This window comes from Trematomus bernacchii, unplaced genomic scaffold, assembly GCF_902827165.1.
Source record: "Trematomus bernacchii unplaced genomic scaffold, fTreBer1.1, whole genome shotgun sequence".
Classification (NCBI taxonomy): Eukaryota; Metazoa; Chordata; class Actinopteri; order Perciformes; family Nototheniidae; genus Trematomus; species Trematomus bernacchii.
Genome location: NW_022987608.1, coordinates 8,361,410 through 8,380,339, shown reverse-complemented (window position 1 = coordinate 8,380,339; position 18,930 = coordinate 8,361,410). Strand labels below are relative to the sequence as shown.

The 18,930-nt window shown below is 38.0% G+C and overlaps 3 protein-coding genes across 3 annotated transcripts; 2 read left to right on the top strand and 1 right to left on the bottom strand.

Moving 5' to 3' along the window:
* The first annotated feature begins 694 nt into the window (after positions 1-694).
* Positions 695-3,921, top strand: spx (spexin hormone). Its single transcript, XM_034131272.1, has 6 exons — positions 695-733; positions 1,081-1,170; positions 1,947-2,004; positions 2,432-2,494; positions 2,666-2,752; positions 3,370-3,921. The coding sequence occupies exons 1-6, from the start codon at positions 695-697 to the stop codon at positions 3,432-3,434; spliced, it is 402 nt and encodes a 133-aa protein (XP_033987163.1). The 3' UTR covers positions 3,435-3,921.
* A 174-nt stretch (positions 3,922-4,095) lies between these two features.
* gys2 (glycogen synthase 2) lies at positions 4,096-15,366 on the bottom strand. The gene is made up of 16 exons (XM_034131243.1): positions 15,101-15,366; positions 13,232-13,413; positions 12,389-12,580; positions 11,476-11,661; positions 9,702-9,846; positions 9,351-9,468; positions 9,043-9,163; positions 8,779-8,885; positions 7,986-8,045; positions 7,778-7,856; positions 7,536-7,649; positions 6,936-7,062; positions 6,519-6,614; positions 6,213-6,376; positions 5,842-5,922; positions 4,096-4,707 (listed from the first exon to the last, which is right to left on the bottom strand). Exons 1-16 carry the CDS (start codon positions 15,222-15,224, stop codon positions 4,495-4,497), a joined length of 2,109 nt encoding a protein of 702 aa, XP_033987134.1. The 5' UTR covers positions 15,225-15,366; the 3' UTR covers positions 4,096-4,494.
* A 1,645-nt stretch (positions 15,367-17,011) lies between these two features.
* Positions 17,012-18,739, top strand: kiss2 (kisspeptin 2). Its single transcript, XM_034131497.1, has 2 exons — positions 17,012-17,296; positions 18,284-18,739. Exons 1-2 carry the CDS (start codon positions 17,179-17,181, stop codon positions 18,544-18,546), a joined length of 381 nt encoding a protein of 126 aa, XP_033987388.1. The 5' UTR covers positions 17,012-17,178; the 3' UTR covers positions 18,547-18,739.
* Positions 18,740-18,930: the final 191 nt, after the last annotated feature.

Sequence of the window (18,930 nt, the reverse complement as noted above, 5' to 3'; positions counted from 1 at the left end):
AAAAGGCATTATAAACTATATTTTGGTAGCTCTCTTTAAAACCCTTTGTAAAGCGTTAACACTTTAAGCTTTTGTTGAACTGAATCTGGATTATGTAGCCTACATAATCTGCAAATAGTTTACACCAATTCAACAATAACAATCAAAAATCAGTTTCAAATATGGAGATAAAGAAACCTAGCTACCCACCTCGGTATTTAAATATCTTCAAAGGAATCTAATCAGCAATATAGCCAATTTTTACCGTACCATGGGGCTTCCCTGGCACTTAATCATATATTGTTGACCGTTTGACATCATTGACAGGAAAATTCACTTCCCTGTCTCGCTCACAGCCTCGGATAATTGCATTGGTAATGGTAAGTGTGGCCTTTTGATTCATAAATCCAACGCTCTCCTCTGTGCTCCAGTGAGCAAGGTGCAAACATATCAATACAAACACAGAGGGGGGACATATTAGTGATTACTCATTCTTATATTGACTGTGCCTTCATCACCCAGGACTAATTCACATTTGTCAATAACAGCATGCAGCTCCAACGTGTGTCATTTTGACACGGGGGAGCTGACGTGTTGATGGCAGGTGTTTTAATGCAGAGGTATTTACAAGGCTCTCAATGGAAGGAGCTGAATCGATGGATGGCTGCATTCATTCACAGCTCACCGCCCCCGTTTCAACAAATTGGCCTGACCTATGGCTGCAGGCATCGTGAAGGAGCGTGGAGCAGGGAGGGTATAAATACTGGGAGAGGGGTCCCAGCCAGCAAGTATCCTGAACCTTTGACTGCCTCCTCCTCTCTGCTGGACACAAGGCTGCAAACACCTCTGACACCATGAAGGCAAGTACAATGCATGGAAGGCTTTGTTTTAATGTGGTGGTAAAATGGAGTGTACTCCTAGATTGCATTACGGAATTTGAAAACTTTAATTGATTTATTAATACTGGCAAAACTGAGAAGCCCATGGAATTCCGGGATTTTTTTAAGCATCATTTGACAGCTGGGAAGTGTTTTTTAACAATAGTATCTGAGAGATTTTGCTTGGTTACAAATTAACACAATTTTTCTTTATTTTCCACAGGGTTTGAGGACCATCACTTTGACATATGTTGGCCTGCTCACCCTTATACTGCTGGCGTCGTTTATCTCACAGTCGTGGGGCGCACCAAAGGTAACCCTCATCATATTTATACAACTTTTGACAGTAAGGATTTCACTCAATAATGGTAAAATGAGAGCTAAAAATCAATAAAACTAAAATAGTGTTATCCAACAGAAGGGTTGGGGTTATAAACAGGCTTGGAGAGTAACTGATTACATGAAAAATGGTAATCCTTAATGGATTACAGTTACATTTACAAGATATATAGAATACTAGCAGGATTACAGTGTTACAATACATTTTTAATTAAAGTAACCCTCCCCAACTTCTCGCCACAACAATTATAGATAGACGTACTGAATTAATGTTCTTTATAGTTTATATTTAGGCTACTTTAATTCTTCATATGTTAAATAATAATATATATTTTTTAATGCAGTAGGTGGACACCTAATTTATTAAACAAAAATAAAGTTTGCTTTTAATTAATGTATAAAGCTTAAACACCATTTGTAAACTATTACTGTTACTACATTTTTGATTTGAAATATCTTGTTTTTCCTTTTTTGAAGTTACATTGTTAGAGTCACTTAAGTAAAAAACATGTCATTGTTATTTTCTTTCCCTCTTGTTTTTATTTGCATTGCAGTTGATATTGAGGTTATCCAAAAGTAACGGAAAGTAATCAGGATACATTACTTTTCTATTTTGATACTCCGATTAGGTTACTGATTGCATTTTTTTCACATGTAACAGATTACATTTTTAAAGTAACCCTCCGAACCCTGGGTATAAAGCAGAAGCATCAAATGAATTCAGCTTTAAGATGTGTTTCTTCATTAAAGGGCTCTTTCCAACGGAGAAACTGGACCCCGCAGGCTATGCTGTACCTTAAGGGCACTCGTATGTATTCACCTACTGATCCGCTGTCTGTATGGAGACTCAAAGTGTTCAATGTTAGAAAAGAAATACGAGAATTTCATTCAATCAACAGATCAAGGAATTCTATTTTGAAAGGATTTTTGTTTAATTCTGTTTTATTTAATAATTGCCAGTATTTCTATGTATCCATTAAACATGAAAAACAAGGCAGTCAGTCTATTTGACTTTGTGATGAAATAAGAAGAGCGATCATTGTGAAAAAACAATTCCATTTAATGAGTTATTCTGCAAAACATGTATGTTTATTCATCTTCTGAATCTTGTGTATCTAATATCTTGTGTATTTATTTGACAATTGTCTTGCTCTAGCTTTAGATAAGTTACGTACCTGTTTCTACGTTACATTCCCGAGCGTTGGATACCTTTTAATCTATTTTTGTATTACCAGAGGGACGAAGATTCATCTCAGAGGATCGTAAAGAGGGAGATGTCTATGACACATTACACTTAGGTAGGACGAATGTTTTTAAGCAAAATTGTAGATTTTATTAGAACATTTATTTTATGGGAAATATAAGAAAGTTTCCCCAAGGGCTTCCAAAAACGGTCTTAAAAGTGGAATCCCCCTTTGGCCCATTAAGCAGGTAGATAATCTTTGTTTGCTGTTTTTTCTCCCCGTCAGAGACCCGCAGTCAGAACACAGAGAATCTGAGCGTGGACCAGGCCGCCACCGTCCTGCTCAACTTCCTGCAGCAGACCAGAGAGGGAGGTGAGAGCTAAATCTGTTCATCTAACACACAGCAGCTGGATCCATTTCTGCAGGTCGCACATGAAGGGAATAAGGTTTGGTTACAGAAGAGGAAGAATGAATAAATAAAGTCAATACATGTAAATATTGATCTAGCAATTAGCCCTTTATGATTAAAACTCGATATCCTACTTATATAACTTGAAGCTTTAGTTAGTTAGTAGTGCATATCATTTTTTCTTTTTGGGAGAAAAAGGCAACATTGATTCTGTTCTTCTTAAATTACCAGTTGAAAAAGCTTTTAGATACCGTTTTTAACAGGTTACGCTCACACATGCATCCATTTCAAGGATCTTCCAAAACTCACACATGCATCCATTTCAAGGATCTTCCAAAACTCACACATGCATCCATTTCAAGGATCTTCCAAAACTTTCAAGGGTTTTATTGGTTAAATTCAAGAAAACTGGGGTAAAGATACAATGAACAGCATGATTGTCTAAATGAAGTCGACAAGGACTTTGAAAGGTTTTAGATTAAAGATTCTATATTTTTGCTCTGTCTAATACACAACAAACATATATATTGTATATTGTTATTCCACAATGTAATGTTAATTTTCTCTTTTTATCACCCAGCTAAGGAGAATCCAAATGAGGTGTATTTCCAGGAGCTGCCGGTGTGGAAGAGAGAATACTTTTGATCGTCTTTCATACATTTCATTTCTTCAGTCCTGTGTACAATTCCAGTTGTTTTGTATAAATAAATTATCTGACAATGTTTGAAATGTGATGTTTTAATAAAAGGAGTTTGAATCCATAGCACTATTGGTCTGATATTGTCAAAGTGTTTTAAACTTCCATGATAGAATATTCAAGGTATGTTTCAAAACCATTATGACACCCAAAATGTCCTAAAGGTCATACAAATACAGTATTTATGATGACATATCAAGTTTACAAATAAATCAAGGTTTGATGATATTGTCATGTAAATGAAGGATGTTACCAAAGAGAGAGTTGCTGTTTTTTAAGCATCTATTTTTTTAAGCGTAATTTTGCAGGTCAAACTTCATTCTAAAAACACAATTGTTGTGCAACTTCTCTGAAAACAATAGGTGAACATAATGGTAAGAAAGTAGAAAAAACAAACGTTACATTTATAAATACCTCCGGCTATACGGATACAATACATTTTATGGTAATACAGTATATGAACCCAGCAGATCTAATCAGCCAACTTCACTGCTGGACTTTGTTGATTAACCAGCATCTCAGCAATGTAGCATACATACTCAAATATTACGTTTTCACTTATATTTGGCTAAAAGATGACTAAATAATCAACACAGCCACTCAGGGTTGTAACTTGTAACATTTATTTATTTGTTATATTCATTTCCTGATCAATTGAGGACAACATTTGGTTGTTTCTTTGTAACTCGACTGAGATAAAACAAGTACATTGAAACACTTATGGGCCAAGACCGTAGCCTTGGGGAACACCACAATTAAACTCAGCTTCAAAACAGTATTCTAGGTTATGTGATGGACCTGATCAGGTCTAGTTGTTCCAATACAGCAATATTGCAAGCATCCAATGTCACAACACTTACAGGCCTTTCAATATTTTGTCCCTAATCTACATTTTCCGCTTTTATTATTTTTACAACTGTCAGAAACAATGGGTGACTTACTGTAAGCCTGTTTATAATCTTCAGCTTCTAATAGTCAATCTCAGTTTCTTGACTCTCTAGGTTGCTTTTACTTGCCCTCCTGTACGTCCCCCAGCACAAAGGGAGCCTTGATGTTCAGTCGATCCCTCTCGGCCTCTTCATCTTCATCATAGGGCTCATAATCATCGTCATCATCATCATCATCGTCATCCTCCACATCGCTGTGGTGGGGGGTGGAGTGGACGGAGGCAGAGGGAGAGGCGGGTACCGAGTAGGGCCGAGGGTAACGGAAACCCTCTGTCTGTGGACACAAAGGTATAACTTCACATTACTCTGCTACCGTAATATTGTCTGTCTTCCAATTTAATATCCATTTGTATCTAAAACAGCTGACAGAGACTTTGAACTTTAATACTTCAAGCAACAAGATTATCCATTACAGTCAGTTGCATTGTAGATTGTAGTGAAAATTCACTTCAAAAGGTAAAAAGCTGCAATGTGTTTCGAGAGTAAATTTCATTTTCATTAATCTTGCTATTCCTTTCTTTCTTCCTCCCCTTTTCCAGCCACCTGTCCGTTTTCTTGTCTCCTTTTACTTCTCTTTTATTTTCACTAACATCCCTTCCTTCTTTATCCACTCTTCCCCTATTAAAGCCCAACTCATACCGTCTTGCCTTTGATTTCCCCCTATTCCCATTTTCTTAATTTCTTTCCTTTCTGTCTTGTCCTTCAAATATGTATCAAGACTTAATATTTTGCATCAAATATCGGTGCCCAGCGATGTACGTCATCACACTCCACGATGATGTCCTGTCATTCATCCAAATGTTAGGCTGTCAATTAAATCAAAACGTTTCCACTGTGTGTGTTGGGCAGTACAGGAGACTGATTCTCATTGCTTATCAAGTGTAATAAATAGATCCAAATAAACAATTATGAATATTGTAATGTGAAATAATATCAATTGGTAGCCGCTGTTTGAAACGCCAAATAACCTACAGCCAAAGATTTTCACCCCTCCCAAATAGGAGGATGACACCCATTTTGCATCCCTTTGTGGACATTTGATTTACTTTTAAACATCATTTTATCTACCACTTCATATTTATTTTTCAAATTATGAGCAATGCCTTGTTTTAACATGCTGCTGTGACCAAACAAACAACCCTAACCCTAATTGGGACAAATAAAGTATATCTGATCACCTTTTAGTTATCAAAAGGAAAATAGGGTTACTGTAGAGGGTATTTTTTAACATGTATATGGCATTTTCAGCAATTTCCCATGAACTAATGCATGAACTGCAGATACAAAATGTGATGGACATTTCAATTATTCAAAGAAATTATTTAGATGGAGCGTTGATGGTATCCATTCTCTAGTTCTGTCCCTCATTCACAAATTCTCCATTTTTTTTTTTAACACATTTCCTTACCTTCAAAGAGGCCATGGGGTCCATCTTGAACTTGTCGGGGAAAGCCCTGTTTAGTGCCAGATGGCGGGCGTGTACGTAGAACTGCAAAACACAAGTCAGCAGAGATCTACATCAAACAACTGTACAACGTTTGACCGAACATCTTGGCAAGTTTTCTTTGTTTTGTTTTGACATTTTTAAAGATATTTTTCATTGTACTAACACTAAAGATAACTCCACATTTACATCCAGTTGAAGAACATAATGGTGTTTGTTCCAATCAAGCTCAATTTCAAACAACGGTTTAAATAAATAAAAAAAATGTAGGCAGACAAACGGATTCAAAGACTGCTGCCAAACATCTATTTTGTGCCGATGCAGGGGAAACTGACCCGTCCCAGGTATCTCCAGTCCAGCAGGTCAGACAGCCTCTCTGTTCGGTTCCTCTGGATGATGCGCTGGCGCAGAGACTGCTGGCAGAAACTGAACATGAACTGGGTCAGCTGGTTACACGACTCTTCAGCTGAGCGGAAACGGCGGTCCACGATGTAAACACCTGACAGAGACAGAAGAGGGAGAATAGACCAGTGTCAATCTAAAAGTCCCTCAAAATGAAACGGCTCTTGGAGCTTTGAGATGAATCAGTAATAATAATACAACGTGTGTGTGTGTGTGTGTGTGTGTGTGTGTGTCCACACCGTAGGCAGCAGGGTCTGACACATGCTCCTCCATGAAGCAGCCGAATCCTGACAGGTTGGTGGTCACACTGGGAATGCCCATAACAGTACACTCACCTGGGGAAATACAGCACAGCTCACAAAGGGTACGGTATATTTGTAGTAATGTGAATCGGTATCAGGTTAGAAAACACCCAATCAAAAAGCCCTTAAAACGCTCCTCGATTCGTGGCTGAAGGAGCGGATTGCAGATTATACACGATGTTTACATCTAAGTCAGTTAACAATAGCTCATATGCCTTACCGGTTCCACAGAATTCACAAGGACTAATCCTTCATTGCCTCATGTAGAGATTTGTAACTGCAGTGCATCTGAATTTCAGTAACATGAAACGTCTGTGTGTGTGGATATATGTGCACATTGAAATGATAGGTTACCAGGTGTGTAACCCCATGGTTCATAGTAGGAGGGGAATACTCCAAGGTTGCATCCACGAACAAAGTCTTCGTAGTCCATCGGCAGCAGAGGACTGGTGGAGGACAGGAACTCAGGGTGGAAGATAATCTAGAAGATGGTGTAGAAACATGAGAAGTAAACATATTCTGTCACTACCAGGATATTATTTATCGATGTTTTGGTACCTTCCAGCACATTTTTGGATTCTAGTGGCTTTGGTTAATCCCTGATTTCTACTCTAAAGCCTCTAGAAGTGAGTTTTCACAAGATGTAATGCATACATTTTTGTACAGACATTGGTGGTTCCACGAAAACAAACCCTTTTCCACAAACAACACCTTGACAATGACAATCTTGTTTTATTTTGTGAATTAACAACGGCCTATAGACTCTAAAAGCTGCTAGAATGGCTGCAAACGTTTAGCCTCTTAAGATTCTTTTTACGAAATTATTTTCACATGAAGCCCTTCTTGTTCCGACCAAAATGATGTCAGAATTGTACTTTATTATCACCAGGCAATTTGGAAAATTCCCACAGACTGACACCAGAAGACAAGACAAAGAGGAAGCCCACTGTCTACCTTGACGCGATCGTTCCTGGAGTTGAACAAGCCGATGCGTCTGACGTTCAAAAGAATGGGATCTGTTGCGTCGTCAATCATGTTGTGAGTGGTTACCGGAGGGAGGGTGTGTCTCTGCATGGAGTTTTTGTTCAAAAGAGTGGACAGGTGTGTTTTGGTCATTTTTATTTTTCAAGACTCGTCAAAAAGATGCCAGTATTTTTTTTTAAATTTTGAATAGAAGAATATATAGGGTCCATTACCTGAGTGGCGTAGATGGCTCTCTTCATAATGGTGAAGTCGTCTCGATCCAGAATGGAGTTCATGTCGGGGATCTGCCCTCTGGACAGAGCAAACAATAAAACACGAACATGGAACACACATTATCATCATTCATCAGAGAGGACCAGTGCAGATGTACACATTGTAAAATCAATAGGACTGTGGGTTCACCTACAGTGTCATACTTACTTTAGCAGAGCATCATACAGCCTGTTACCAAACTTCTCCTTCACAGTGTGAGCTGTATCCCTGGGAAAGGGAAATGGAAACCTTTTTTAGTAATGTATGTTTTGATTTATTAAGTAACGGAGACTCGCAAAACCCAAATTCATATGCTGAACATGATATTAAATGGGAAACTGAGACCGACTTGTACAGTATGGTTGGTGCTGCAAAGAAAAACATTTGTAAGGAGCAATAATGACCACCCCCTCTACTGTAATAACAAATACAAAAGGAATTTGGATTTTGAGAGACCATGCTGTTAGTGGAGGATTTATTTGAAGGTCTAGAGGTTTGTAAAGTGGCTTACAGTAGGCCTGTCAGGTTACCAGTAGGATTCCCTAAACTAATGTTGTTCAATATGATGTTTTAGCAATGCTCATGTACATTGTTCAACCAATGTTAACTTTTGGTACCATAAGAGAGTAATATAGGTAATCAAAACAATCTTCAGTGTCAGTCACACTGTTTTTAAACCTCAACCTACCTGTGCTACACCAACCTCACACCACTTATGATCTTCGGCCCTGGTCTAAATGTTTGTTACTGTATAGGTTACAGCAGAAGAAAGCTTCTCTGTCACTGTAATTACTCAGATCCGATTATGGTTCATAATTTGCATCAGAACAATATCTGCTGATGTCTCAATTACAAGTTGATTTTGAGTGTTAGATGAAGGCTTTATATACATACAGTAAAAAGTGCTTATACCGCATGTTTGTTGGTATTGAACTGTTATGTAAAACAAATCAGGTCATACCACAGCTGCTTGCGTACCGCCTGTCCCTTCAGTGACTCCACATTGAAGTTGTTGGTTTTAGCTGGCATGATGAAGAAAACTACCACTGTCATATCATTTTTGTGGACCTGTGGACAGAGTGAGAAAAGATGAAACAGGGGAACAAAAGTGATTATTTTATCGGATAAAGAAATGGAAAATATGCACATATTATTTATTTAACAAGGTTATAATTCTTTTGAAGGTCGACTTTCACACTTTTTATTCATACAAAAAGGACCTTACCCTTAGTAGGTAGTTGAGTCTTGACAGTGATTCAAGGAAAATATCAGCTCCCTTGTTGGTAAACTCATAGCGTCCGGCGATGAAGAAGAAGAGCGTTTTGTCGAGGTCGAAGTCCAGATGACTGCCAGAATGAGAAGAATAACAATCAGGTCTAGGGGAAACTATACAGTCATGAATACATTGTTTCCTGAAGTACAATGTTTAAGATTATATGGGAATGGCCCTGAGAAAATACATTTTATAAATCACTGAAAAACACGAGTTTCCTTTTACAATCTAGAGATCTAAAACTACCTACAATTACCCACCCGTAGAAGTGTCCTCTGATAAACTCCTGGATGCGGGCCTTGCTGGTGGAGTGCAGGTTCTGAAACTCATGCATGGCGGAAAACTTCTTCACATTCAGGCCATTGGGGGTCACCACATCTGTGCCATCGACACAGCAATAGTAGAGCTTTAGTTTCAAGTTATTTATTGTCATGTACACAACCACTAAAAAGCAGTTATCATTGAAAAATCTGATCCTATTGCCCTGATCTGTCTGATAGCTTTGAAGATATCTGGAGTTGTTTGGACGAATAGATCAACTGACTGACTTCACCATCCTCACAACAAAACACACTGGAGTATTAAGATGCAACGGTGAAAGTCTTCCCCACCTGGCTTCCTGTGCAGCATATGGCTGGCTTCCACAGCGGTGATCTGGGAGACGGTGGTGAAGACGTGAGCACAGTGCACCGCCGCTCTCTCCAGGCAGCACCGATGGTAGATATGCCTCTCACCCGCCTCCTTGTCAACGTTGTACTAAAACACACACAGACAGTTTTAATACCGGAAAACAAGAACATTAAAATGTAATTAAATCCTTTTAACGGACTGTTAAACAATGTTAGGATAGGGTGGTTGGAAAAAAACACACCCATTCCAATATTGATGTTGATAGTTTGTGCATGTCTTCATTGTAGAAGGATCAGTCTTATGGGTGTAATATTAATATTTGTGATATAGTTCAGTAGTCGTTGGTAGGTTAGTGTACATTTCCATGTCAACAAAGACACCTGCCGTTAAATGCTATTGAAGTTCCCTGCTTTCTGGAAAACTGTAACTTACACCATTCTACATACTTTGGCCATGGTCTGAATGCAATTAGTCCTCTCTCTGTAAGATATGGTTGGACTAAAGCGGTTTGTATAGACCTGACATACTGTAAATGTGAGTTCATGTTTTATTTGCTTGGATGGATTAGCATTAGCAATCTGGCTAGCATCGCACAGCTAATTCAACTGTGAAATGCTCTCACAATCTAAGGACAGATAATAGAACATGAAACAAGAAAAATAAGGATTTCTCTACGTAACAAACATTTCACTTTTTATTTTGAAGTACAACATGTGTTTGAAGCTCTCTGAATCCATTTTACGCTTTGTTTCCCCTATCATAGTGCGTTACATTCAACATTTCAACGATGAAAATGCTAGTTGATATGAATCCACTGATAGAAAAGTTGTTGAGTTCTCCTGGACTTCCTATCCAGGCTGAGGGTTACAAACATCTTGGAAACTATCGATTGAGCTAGTGAGTGGCCTTTCGCTCTATGCTGACCTTTAGGATGTGCGCAGAGCAGAGCCAATTACAAACCTCACACTGACCCCCCCCACACACACCTCAACATGCCTAATGATGCTCTAAGTGGCTTTTAAAGGCTACAACTTTTTTGGCCTGAATGTGGAAATGAATATGGTTGAACAGAACTGTGAGTGCATGTGTGTCCTTAATAAAGCCTTGTGTTGAATCACATGTGCAGTAAGAGAGACACGTTTTTGGTTTGGTCAAAGATCATATCTGGATATCCTGTCATGTTATCAAGATTGAGATTGATCTATTTCTAGACTCTTAGACCTTTTAAATATATTACTTGAAAACCAATTGAAACCAATGAGGATGACTATTTGTAAAAGTTAAAATGACTGGCTACTCCATGCTGATTTTACTCACCTTTCCACTGTATACAAATCATTTTAAATTGTCTCAATGAATGCAAAGTTAATGCTTATTCAGAGAAACTGTTTATTGGAGTCTTTACTGAAGTTTCAGGTTGTCATTATACAGTGATAAGTCAGGTGGAAGTATAAAAGTAGGCAGGACTTAAACCTTTTAAAATATTTTTTACATGACTAATTCTATCACAAATGGTTCAAGATTTGATGTCTGTGGTAATTTAACTAATATGAATTATATATATGAATAAGCACCATGTAAGCTCTGAATATAAACTGAACTGAAAAAGGCCTAAAACGAAGATTTGAAGGAAAACACTCCTACAAAACACCGCCTGCAGATCGCCAGCTTGTGTTCATATTTGTTATAGTCTAGTTTTCAGCAGTGTGTGAATGCATCTATATTAACTCCACTCCAACCTTCCTGACCTCTCACCTTGCCCAGGTTGTTATAAAAGTCTGCATTCCCAGCACAGAGATACCGTCCCAGCAGTGTGGCGTGTGTGGTGAAGACCGTTGCCATGGGAATCTTGCGGCAACGGGAGAGAATAAGCCCTGCACCCGCCTGCCACTCATGGAAATGACCGATGACATTGGGCTTGTCTCCCAGCTGGTCTATTAACTGGAAAACACAAAAAACTGGGTTGGAAAAAGCAATGTTTAAATTCATGTGAAACTAACTGTAGCTGCCACAATCCACACTTGTGTAAGCACAAAAAGCAGCAGGAAGGAAAAAGTGGAATTTGAATTCAGTTATAGAGTGTTGCAGTGAAGACGTATTTTTGTAGGTCAACCCGGAAGGTAGCATAGCCACGGCTAGTTCGTTAAAAGCCATTTGAATTTTTACATTGGATTTTTGATAATTGCAGAAAATAAGCTCTGTGGCAAACAAACGTTTATCATATTTATACGTTTTGTTCCACGGGATAATCTCCACACATTAACACCACTCTTAACATTTTTTTAAGCTTAAATACAATTGCCACTAGTAAATAGCTAACACAATGCTGTATACAAACTACATGACGGTGACATGACTTCAACTCAGCATCACTAAGCGAGTTTTGCGTGATGACGTTTAATAATTTGATTTAGCCACTTGTTAGCAACCACAGTTTTTTAAAACATGTATAAAAAATGTTTTACGAGTGCGGGATTAACTGATTTATGTATGTTGTAGAAAAAAACAAGAAAATCTCATAAGCTTGTATCAATCACATACCTTATTTCAAGCATCTAACCTAAAACGCCTTCAAGAAACAATTGACCTCAAGACGAGAGAACCCAAAAGTGCTAAAATGCTAACTCATTTTCTTTTAGAACTCAGGCTGCCCTGCCCATCAGCTGACCTCTTTGAAGAACCAGGCGACGAGGGAGCCCAGGATGAGGGAGTCATTGGCCTCCCGGTCGTTGTAGGGCAGGCCGATCTGGCAGGTCTCCCACAGGTCCCCCTTCCAGCGGTCCAGCTTCCAGGCCGCAGAGCCAATATCAAACAGGATCACAAAGGGGCTGCCCTCGATCAGCCAGCGGCCACAATGAACCTGCAGCATCAACATCAACAACATTGATATATTGTGATTTTAAGGGTGTCTATTACCATCTGGCCGGGGACAACAGATGGAAATTAGCCATGTTGGCTAGAGCTGCCCCATTTACTGTTTTTTGTGACAGTTGATCAATGGGGACTGTCCACGACACTATAAACAAATAAACTAAACTAAACATCGGTAACGGAAGCTCAGAGAAAGAGGTACACTCTACAACTGTTACTAAGCTTAACCTTCAAAACATTTGGCTTAAGTTTCAAAGCATTTTGTAGGAGTAAGTGGAACTTGTACATATTTTGGGTTGGTTAAACTAACTAATATTTTTTACTTGTACTTGTTTTATGGTGTGTGAGCTGTGCTGTGTGATTTTGTTTGTTTATTTGACTGTACAGCACTTTGGTCTGGAGGTTTTAAAGTGCTTTATAAATAAAGCTGTATTGTATTGTATTAAATATCTGACAAGTATGTAATCATATAGTTGCTGGTCTTTATTGAGGAGCCAATCAACATAGAAATGGTGCAGAGCAGTGATTTTTTTTTAAATGAAGCTACAGGTACAGTGCACAAATCCTACGATTAACGGCCTTCCTACTTATGTCTCCACAATAGACATAAGACATTTCAATTGGTGTAACACACAGTCACCTGGCAGCCGTTGTGGATGAGGGCGTCCATGGCCTTCCTCACGGCGGGGTTGGGGGGCTCGCAGGCCTCCACCTGTGTCTTGAAGTTGTGTTCGTAGTAGGGCCCCATCATGTAGTAGTTCTCCCCCCATTCATCCACCGTGATCTTGGCTTTGGTCTGGAGCACTGTGTAGATTCCTCCAACTTCAAATTGAAAAAGAAAACATGTTTTTTAAAACTTTTTCTCAACCTTCAAATATTAACAGATGAAGGTCACTCGGGTTTACCTTTGGGACCCTGTTTTTCGTCAACATACTAATAAAGGTCAAAGATCCGATGGCCTCCAAGATGTGGTTGCAACCACATCTTTTTTATGGCAGTTCAAGTCACATGTGCATATTGTTATTCATGGTTATGATGCTTTAGTGAACTTACCATGTTGATCCCTTTGAAGTCAAACAGATCAGGTTCATAGTCTGACTAGTCAAATGTTTTTGTTTTTGCACGTTTCTGATGTTGTCTTACTGTTCAGGTATAGGCTGGTAAATATGACACGGTCACATTTATAAAGAAAGTGCACTTTTATTCAAAAACCTAAATTCTACATCAACCATAAATGTTTAATGCAAATGTGTTCATGTTCATAAAGCCCTGATTATTCTGAAAAAATGCAAGTGAAATGGGCCAAATATCCTTATGTGTAGTTATTAAGAGACTTGAAGAGGCACATGTGTTCCAAGGCAAAAATTAATTTCAGAACTTTTATGCAGTTGACTTCTCTGTTAGTTTTGGCTCTTGTAAGTCAGAGGAATTATTTGTTTTGATGTGTTGAAAGTCTTTAATTCAAACAGAAATTCTCAAATTGGTCTTTAGTAATCCTGAGGTTGATATTTTGTGTAGTTTATCAAACAAACAATGAAGCGTTTATTTTGCAATAGGCCAAAAACATCTGGCAATGATTTCCAGACTAAAAGGTGTCAAGATATACACATCTTCAAACATCAGTGAAGTTTACACTTTATATACATCTTGGAGTAACATTTCTTTTGCAGGGAATAAGGAACTGGTATTTGGTTGAGAATAATATTAAGATATATATTGAGGAATAAACATCACACATGGATGATTGTTAATATTGTTGAATGAATCCGATATGGTGTTTGTGTAAAATATGTTTGTATTTGGCCGTATTCAAGAGTATCACATGGTGTAAAAAACAAAATGTGAAGTTACTGTTGGACCGTTTCCACACCTGATTTCAGCCTGAGTTGAATGTTACACATGTTGCAAAACCTCCACATGACCCAAAGTACAGAGATCATGACCCCCACATCAGTAGTATGGCAGAAAGTCAAGTCAAGCTACATGTGATCATTTATAAATTGTTACGCCAGGAATGTATTCATCCAGTTTATAAAAATGTTATGTAAATGTCAATGTCTTTTTTTTTCATGTTTTGTTCTTTAATTTTCTCACATGTTTTAAAGGAGTTTTAAACGGCCAAAATATTAGTCAAGCGGTTCCTCTTTCAGCACTTATCTGCAGGTCAATGTTTAACTTTTTAGAGTGAACAGCCTCTGTCCATGCTCACTGGATTTCAATATTTGCTCTTTAAAGGGTAAAGAGGCAGAGATTTACACAAAATATTACCAATTGCCAGACTCTGAAAGTGCTAAAATGAAGTTCCACTACATTTTCTGTATTGGCTTTGATTCCAAAATATTTGTTTGAATACTTGAAATGAAAAGGTTGTGCATGTCTAAATAAATCCATATTTTCACTGTATAATTTGCAATTTTTTGGATGAAGGCCTTCTACACTTGGAATCATGCATGAATTCAGACATGTCATTTATTTCGGGTTATTAAAGCACCATTACAAGTGATCTGACCTTTGTTGGTGACCTCCCAGGCCACCTCAAAGAGCAGCAGGTCCTCCACAGGCAGCTCCTCTTCCTCCCAGGCTGGCAGCACCCCGCTCAGGGACGTCATGGACAGGGAACGAGACAGCGGCATTTTCAAATGTCCCGAGGTCCGACAGACACCGTCGAAATGTTGCTGCAGTCTGTGAAGAAAGGCTTTTAACAGGCCTGCAGGTGGAGGTCCTGGGATCAACTGTGACAATCCTCCAGGACAAGACAAGAGGGACGAACAGAGCTTCTACTCCGCCTACCAACGCTGTGGTTCAGCCAGCAGGAGGTGACGTTCAACGCACTCTCAAAAATGATTGAGAAATGTTGATGAATGAAAGCAGGTCTCTCTACTAGGAAAGAAAGATAGCAACAGATGCAGGAATGTTCTCAATCCTGCATTGTATTATCATTACCAGAATGTTTGCTACTTTACTTTACTTAAGTTTTTTTATTCACTTAGTTTATTTGAAAGGGACATTAGATCTTCCGTTGCAAACTGAAAACCCACTTGTTCCAAGTGCACCTTGGGCATTATATATATATATATCTAAAAATATATATATTCTTAGAATATTTAGGTCAATTGAGACCAATGCACCAGCACTTATAATGGTATTGCTTATTTAAAGAAAATGGTTTCTTGACTTTCTTAATTCAAGGTTAATTGCACTTATTCTAAATTGCTTTGGATTAACGCTAAGTGAAATGTAATACTCAATATAATACTTGTTAACCAACATTAAAAGCTGTACATGTGAAAACTGTACATAAGCCAATAACAACCGAAAACACTATGGTTCTCCCTGTCCAATTGTTAAAAAGACGCCCTTAAAATAAATTAAAATGACATGGGATATGAAATGATAATAAATATTTGACTTTTCAATGTAGTTATGGTTAAGAAACCTAAGTAGAGCGAGGACGGCTTTCCAGTTTCATGTTTTGCTGAATTACTGCTTGCAGCTGCAGTCCTATGGAGCCCTCTGGCTTGTGAGATGTGTAATGCAACAATGTATACTTTACTTTGTCGTTATTCTTATATTTTCAACTTTTTAGACGTACAATACCATGCCATTTTTCTCATATTTGCACTATGTCGTTTTTTGTGACATTTTCAACATACTATTTTTTTTTTTTATTTCTACATATTATACTATACTATATAGTATAGTATGTAAAAAAAAAACACACAGTATACAGTATGTCAATAAATTAGAAAAGAGCGGTATAATATGTCAAAAATATCCGAAGAAACTGCATACTTTGAAAATAACGACATTGTATGTTGAACCAATTAGAAGAAACGACATAGTATAGTAAGTCGAAGAATTTGAAAAAACGACATAGTATAGTGTGTCGAAACATTTGAAAGAAACAACGTAGTATTGTATGTCGATAAATAAACAAAAACGACATAGTATATAGTATGTCTAAAAATGTGAAAAAAAACAACATAATATGTCGAATTCATTTGAAAAATGTAATCTATGGCATAAATGCCAATGTGTTTAATGCAAAAAAATTGGTAATTGGTGTACATGGATTTCCAGACTTACGTCACAGGGAATAGAAAACAGTTTCAATAATTTTTTTCCAACTATTGTAAGTCACTTTGGATAAAAGCCTCAGCTCAATATAATCAAATGTAATGTAACAACTCAGTGCAACATTCTGCTGCCTCTTTATGCATCACTGTATCCAAACTGAAACCTGAATTGTGCAATTACGCGTCCTGACTTTTGAGCCTTGGTTCCGTCAATTATTTAATTTTAAAATGTTTACGAATTTGCCATTTTTCAGCACGCAGGAACATATTATTTTGAACTGGATAAAGGATCCAGAAGCGAACAGAGCTGACAACATTTCCCAGAAGAGCTGATGGGGGACACATTTCAGCAGCAGCTCCGCAATTTACAGCAGGGACGCACACCACTGTGATTGGCTGTGAGCTTTAAGTGCAAGAGGTCACCTTGTGAAAATATAAAGCAGGTCTGATATGAGTAGGTGAGCATTGACACTTTTTATCTGAACTGCTCGGACCCAGATTCTGCCCCAACATGAGACTTGTGGCTCTGGCTCTGGCTGTGGTGTGCGGGCTCATTGTGGCTCAGGAGGGACGAAGTGTGGACACAGCTCTGACGGGATTTGACTCTTCACAGAGGACACGCACAACAGGTGGGAAACCTAATGAAATTAAACCCAAAAAAAGGCTTTAACTTAACATTTCCTTCACGGATAGAGCACATTTTAGTTGGCAACTTTGCAAAGACAGCATCTTAAATCTAATTACACTTACTCAATAGTCAATGAAGTAGGCCTCTTTAAATTCAGCTCTACCTACCGACAAGGAAAAAAGGGAAATATATTTAAAAATAATGTATGGTGGAAAACAATTCTAGAGCTTTTAGATTATGATTCCTGCCATGGAGCAAAGGGGAAATGATTGACAGTTACCGTAACCTCTACCTTGATATTATATCCAATGTTTTTTGCTTACTTTGTTGTTGTTCCACCCTATATTTCAGTGTATTGTTATTAGTTAATGCAACCTAATTACTATTAACATGTAAATATGCTTTGGGAATATAAATAGTGTTAAGTCATGACAAAATAGCCATTTAAAATTAATAATAATAATGATAATATAACTGTTAAGCAAGTCATTTTACAAATAAGCCCTTCTTAAAATGCAGAACTTTTTTATTTAAATCCCAGGCTTAAAGTCTGGATTTGAATATTTAGAAATGTATGTTGAGAACTAAGACATACAGAAAATATAGTTTAAGGCTACCTGAACAAATATATAAAGGTATACTTGTGGATTATCTGTCGCCACTTTTTAAATAGCGGGTAGCTGGCTCCTCCACATGAATTGTTGTATTTCTCAAAATAACAAACATTAATTTAGAGTCTGAAAAAAACAAAAAAAGTGCGTATTTAGAGAGTTTGAAAGAAACAACAAAAAGTGGCGATAGATAACCTACAAGCACCAATATAAATATGAGCTTTTATGTATGTGTAAGTGAGTAAGATTCAATATAGTCCTTAATTAGTTGAACTTGTTATTAAGTTTAGTCATGATTTGCTTTTTCCCCTGGTATTCAGAAGCACGTGTAAAGTGCATATTTAAGTGTGAGCGGATGTGTGGTGCTCTTCCCTCAGGGTCCGTCCTCTCGGCCCTCCGGAGGTCTGCAGGAGACTTTCTGACGGAAGATGGCGCCCCGTGTATGTCCCTCAGAGAGAACGAGGACCAGCGGCAGCTCCTGTGCAACGACCGCCGCAGCAAATTCAACATCAACGCGTTCGGGCTCCGCTTCGGGAAACGGTACAACGGCTACATCTACAGGAGAGCCGTGAAAAGAGCCAGGAGAAATAAACTCTCACCTTTTCTTCTATTCTCGCGAGAAGTGGAGGTGCCTACCTGAAACAGATGTGAGTTATCCTCTGAGGACTTGTGTCCCATTGGTGGAATTCCAACATGTGACAAGAGTCTTTCCGCTTGTATGTGAAAATTGCATTTTTCTTGAGATAAAAAGATGTGTTTCTGTGAATACAACTTTTTTACCTACCTTAACTGTGAAATTATTTCTAAGAATCTGCGCTGTCTAAATAAAAAGGTTTAATGGACTTTTATTATTAGGTGAAGATGTTCTTACTTTCACAATTAAAGTGCTCTATTCTATAACATAAAAAATGCTCTCTTGTAATTTTCTGCAGTTTTTTAATTAAACTACAGACAACACACAGTCCACACGTTGTTCAGCAGCTACGTTGTGCATGATTCAATAGGCATCATTCATGTTAAATAA

Coding starts and splice junctions, on each gene's coding strand:
- spx (XM_034131272.1), top strand. CDS start 695: ATGGCTGCAGGCATCGTGAAGGAGCGTGGAGCAGGGAGG. Junction 734..1,080: donor AGGAGCGTGGAGCAGGGAGG/GTATAAATACTG, acceptor TATTTTCCACAG/GGTTTGAGGACCATCACTTT. Junction 2,005..2,431: donor GCTGTACCTTAAGGGCACTC/GTATGTATTCAC, acceptor TTGTATTACCAG/AGGGACGAAGATTCATCTCA.
- gys2 (XM_034131243.1), bottom strand. CDS start 15,224: ATGCCGCTGTCTCGTTCCCTGTCCATGACGTCCCTGAGCGGGGTGCTG. Junction 9,469..9,701: donor TATGCTGCACAGGAAGCCAG/GTGGGGAAGACT, acceptor TCGATGGCACAG/ATGTGGTGACCCCCAATGGC. Junction 5,923..6,212: donor ACTGGAGATACCTGGGACGG/GTCAGTTTCCCC, acceptor TGTGTTTTGCAG/TTCTACGTACACGCCCGCCA.
- kiss2 (XM_034131497.1), top strand. CDS start 17,179: ATGAGACTTGTGGCTCTGGCTCTGGCTGTGGTGTGCGGGCTCATTGTG. Junction 17,297..18,283: donor ACAGAGGACACGCACAACAG/GTGGGAAACCTA, acceptor CTCTTCCCTCAG/GGTCCGTCCTCTCGGCCCTC.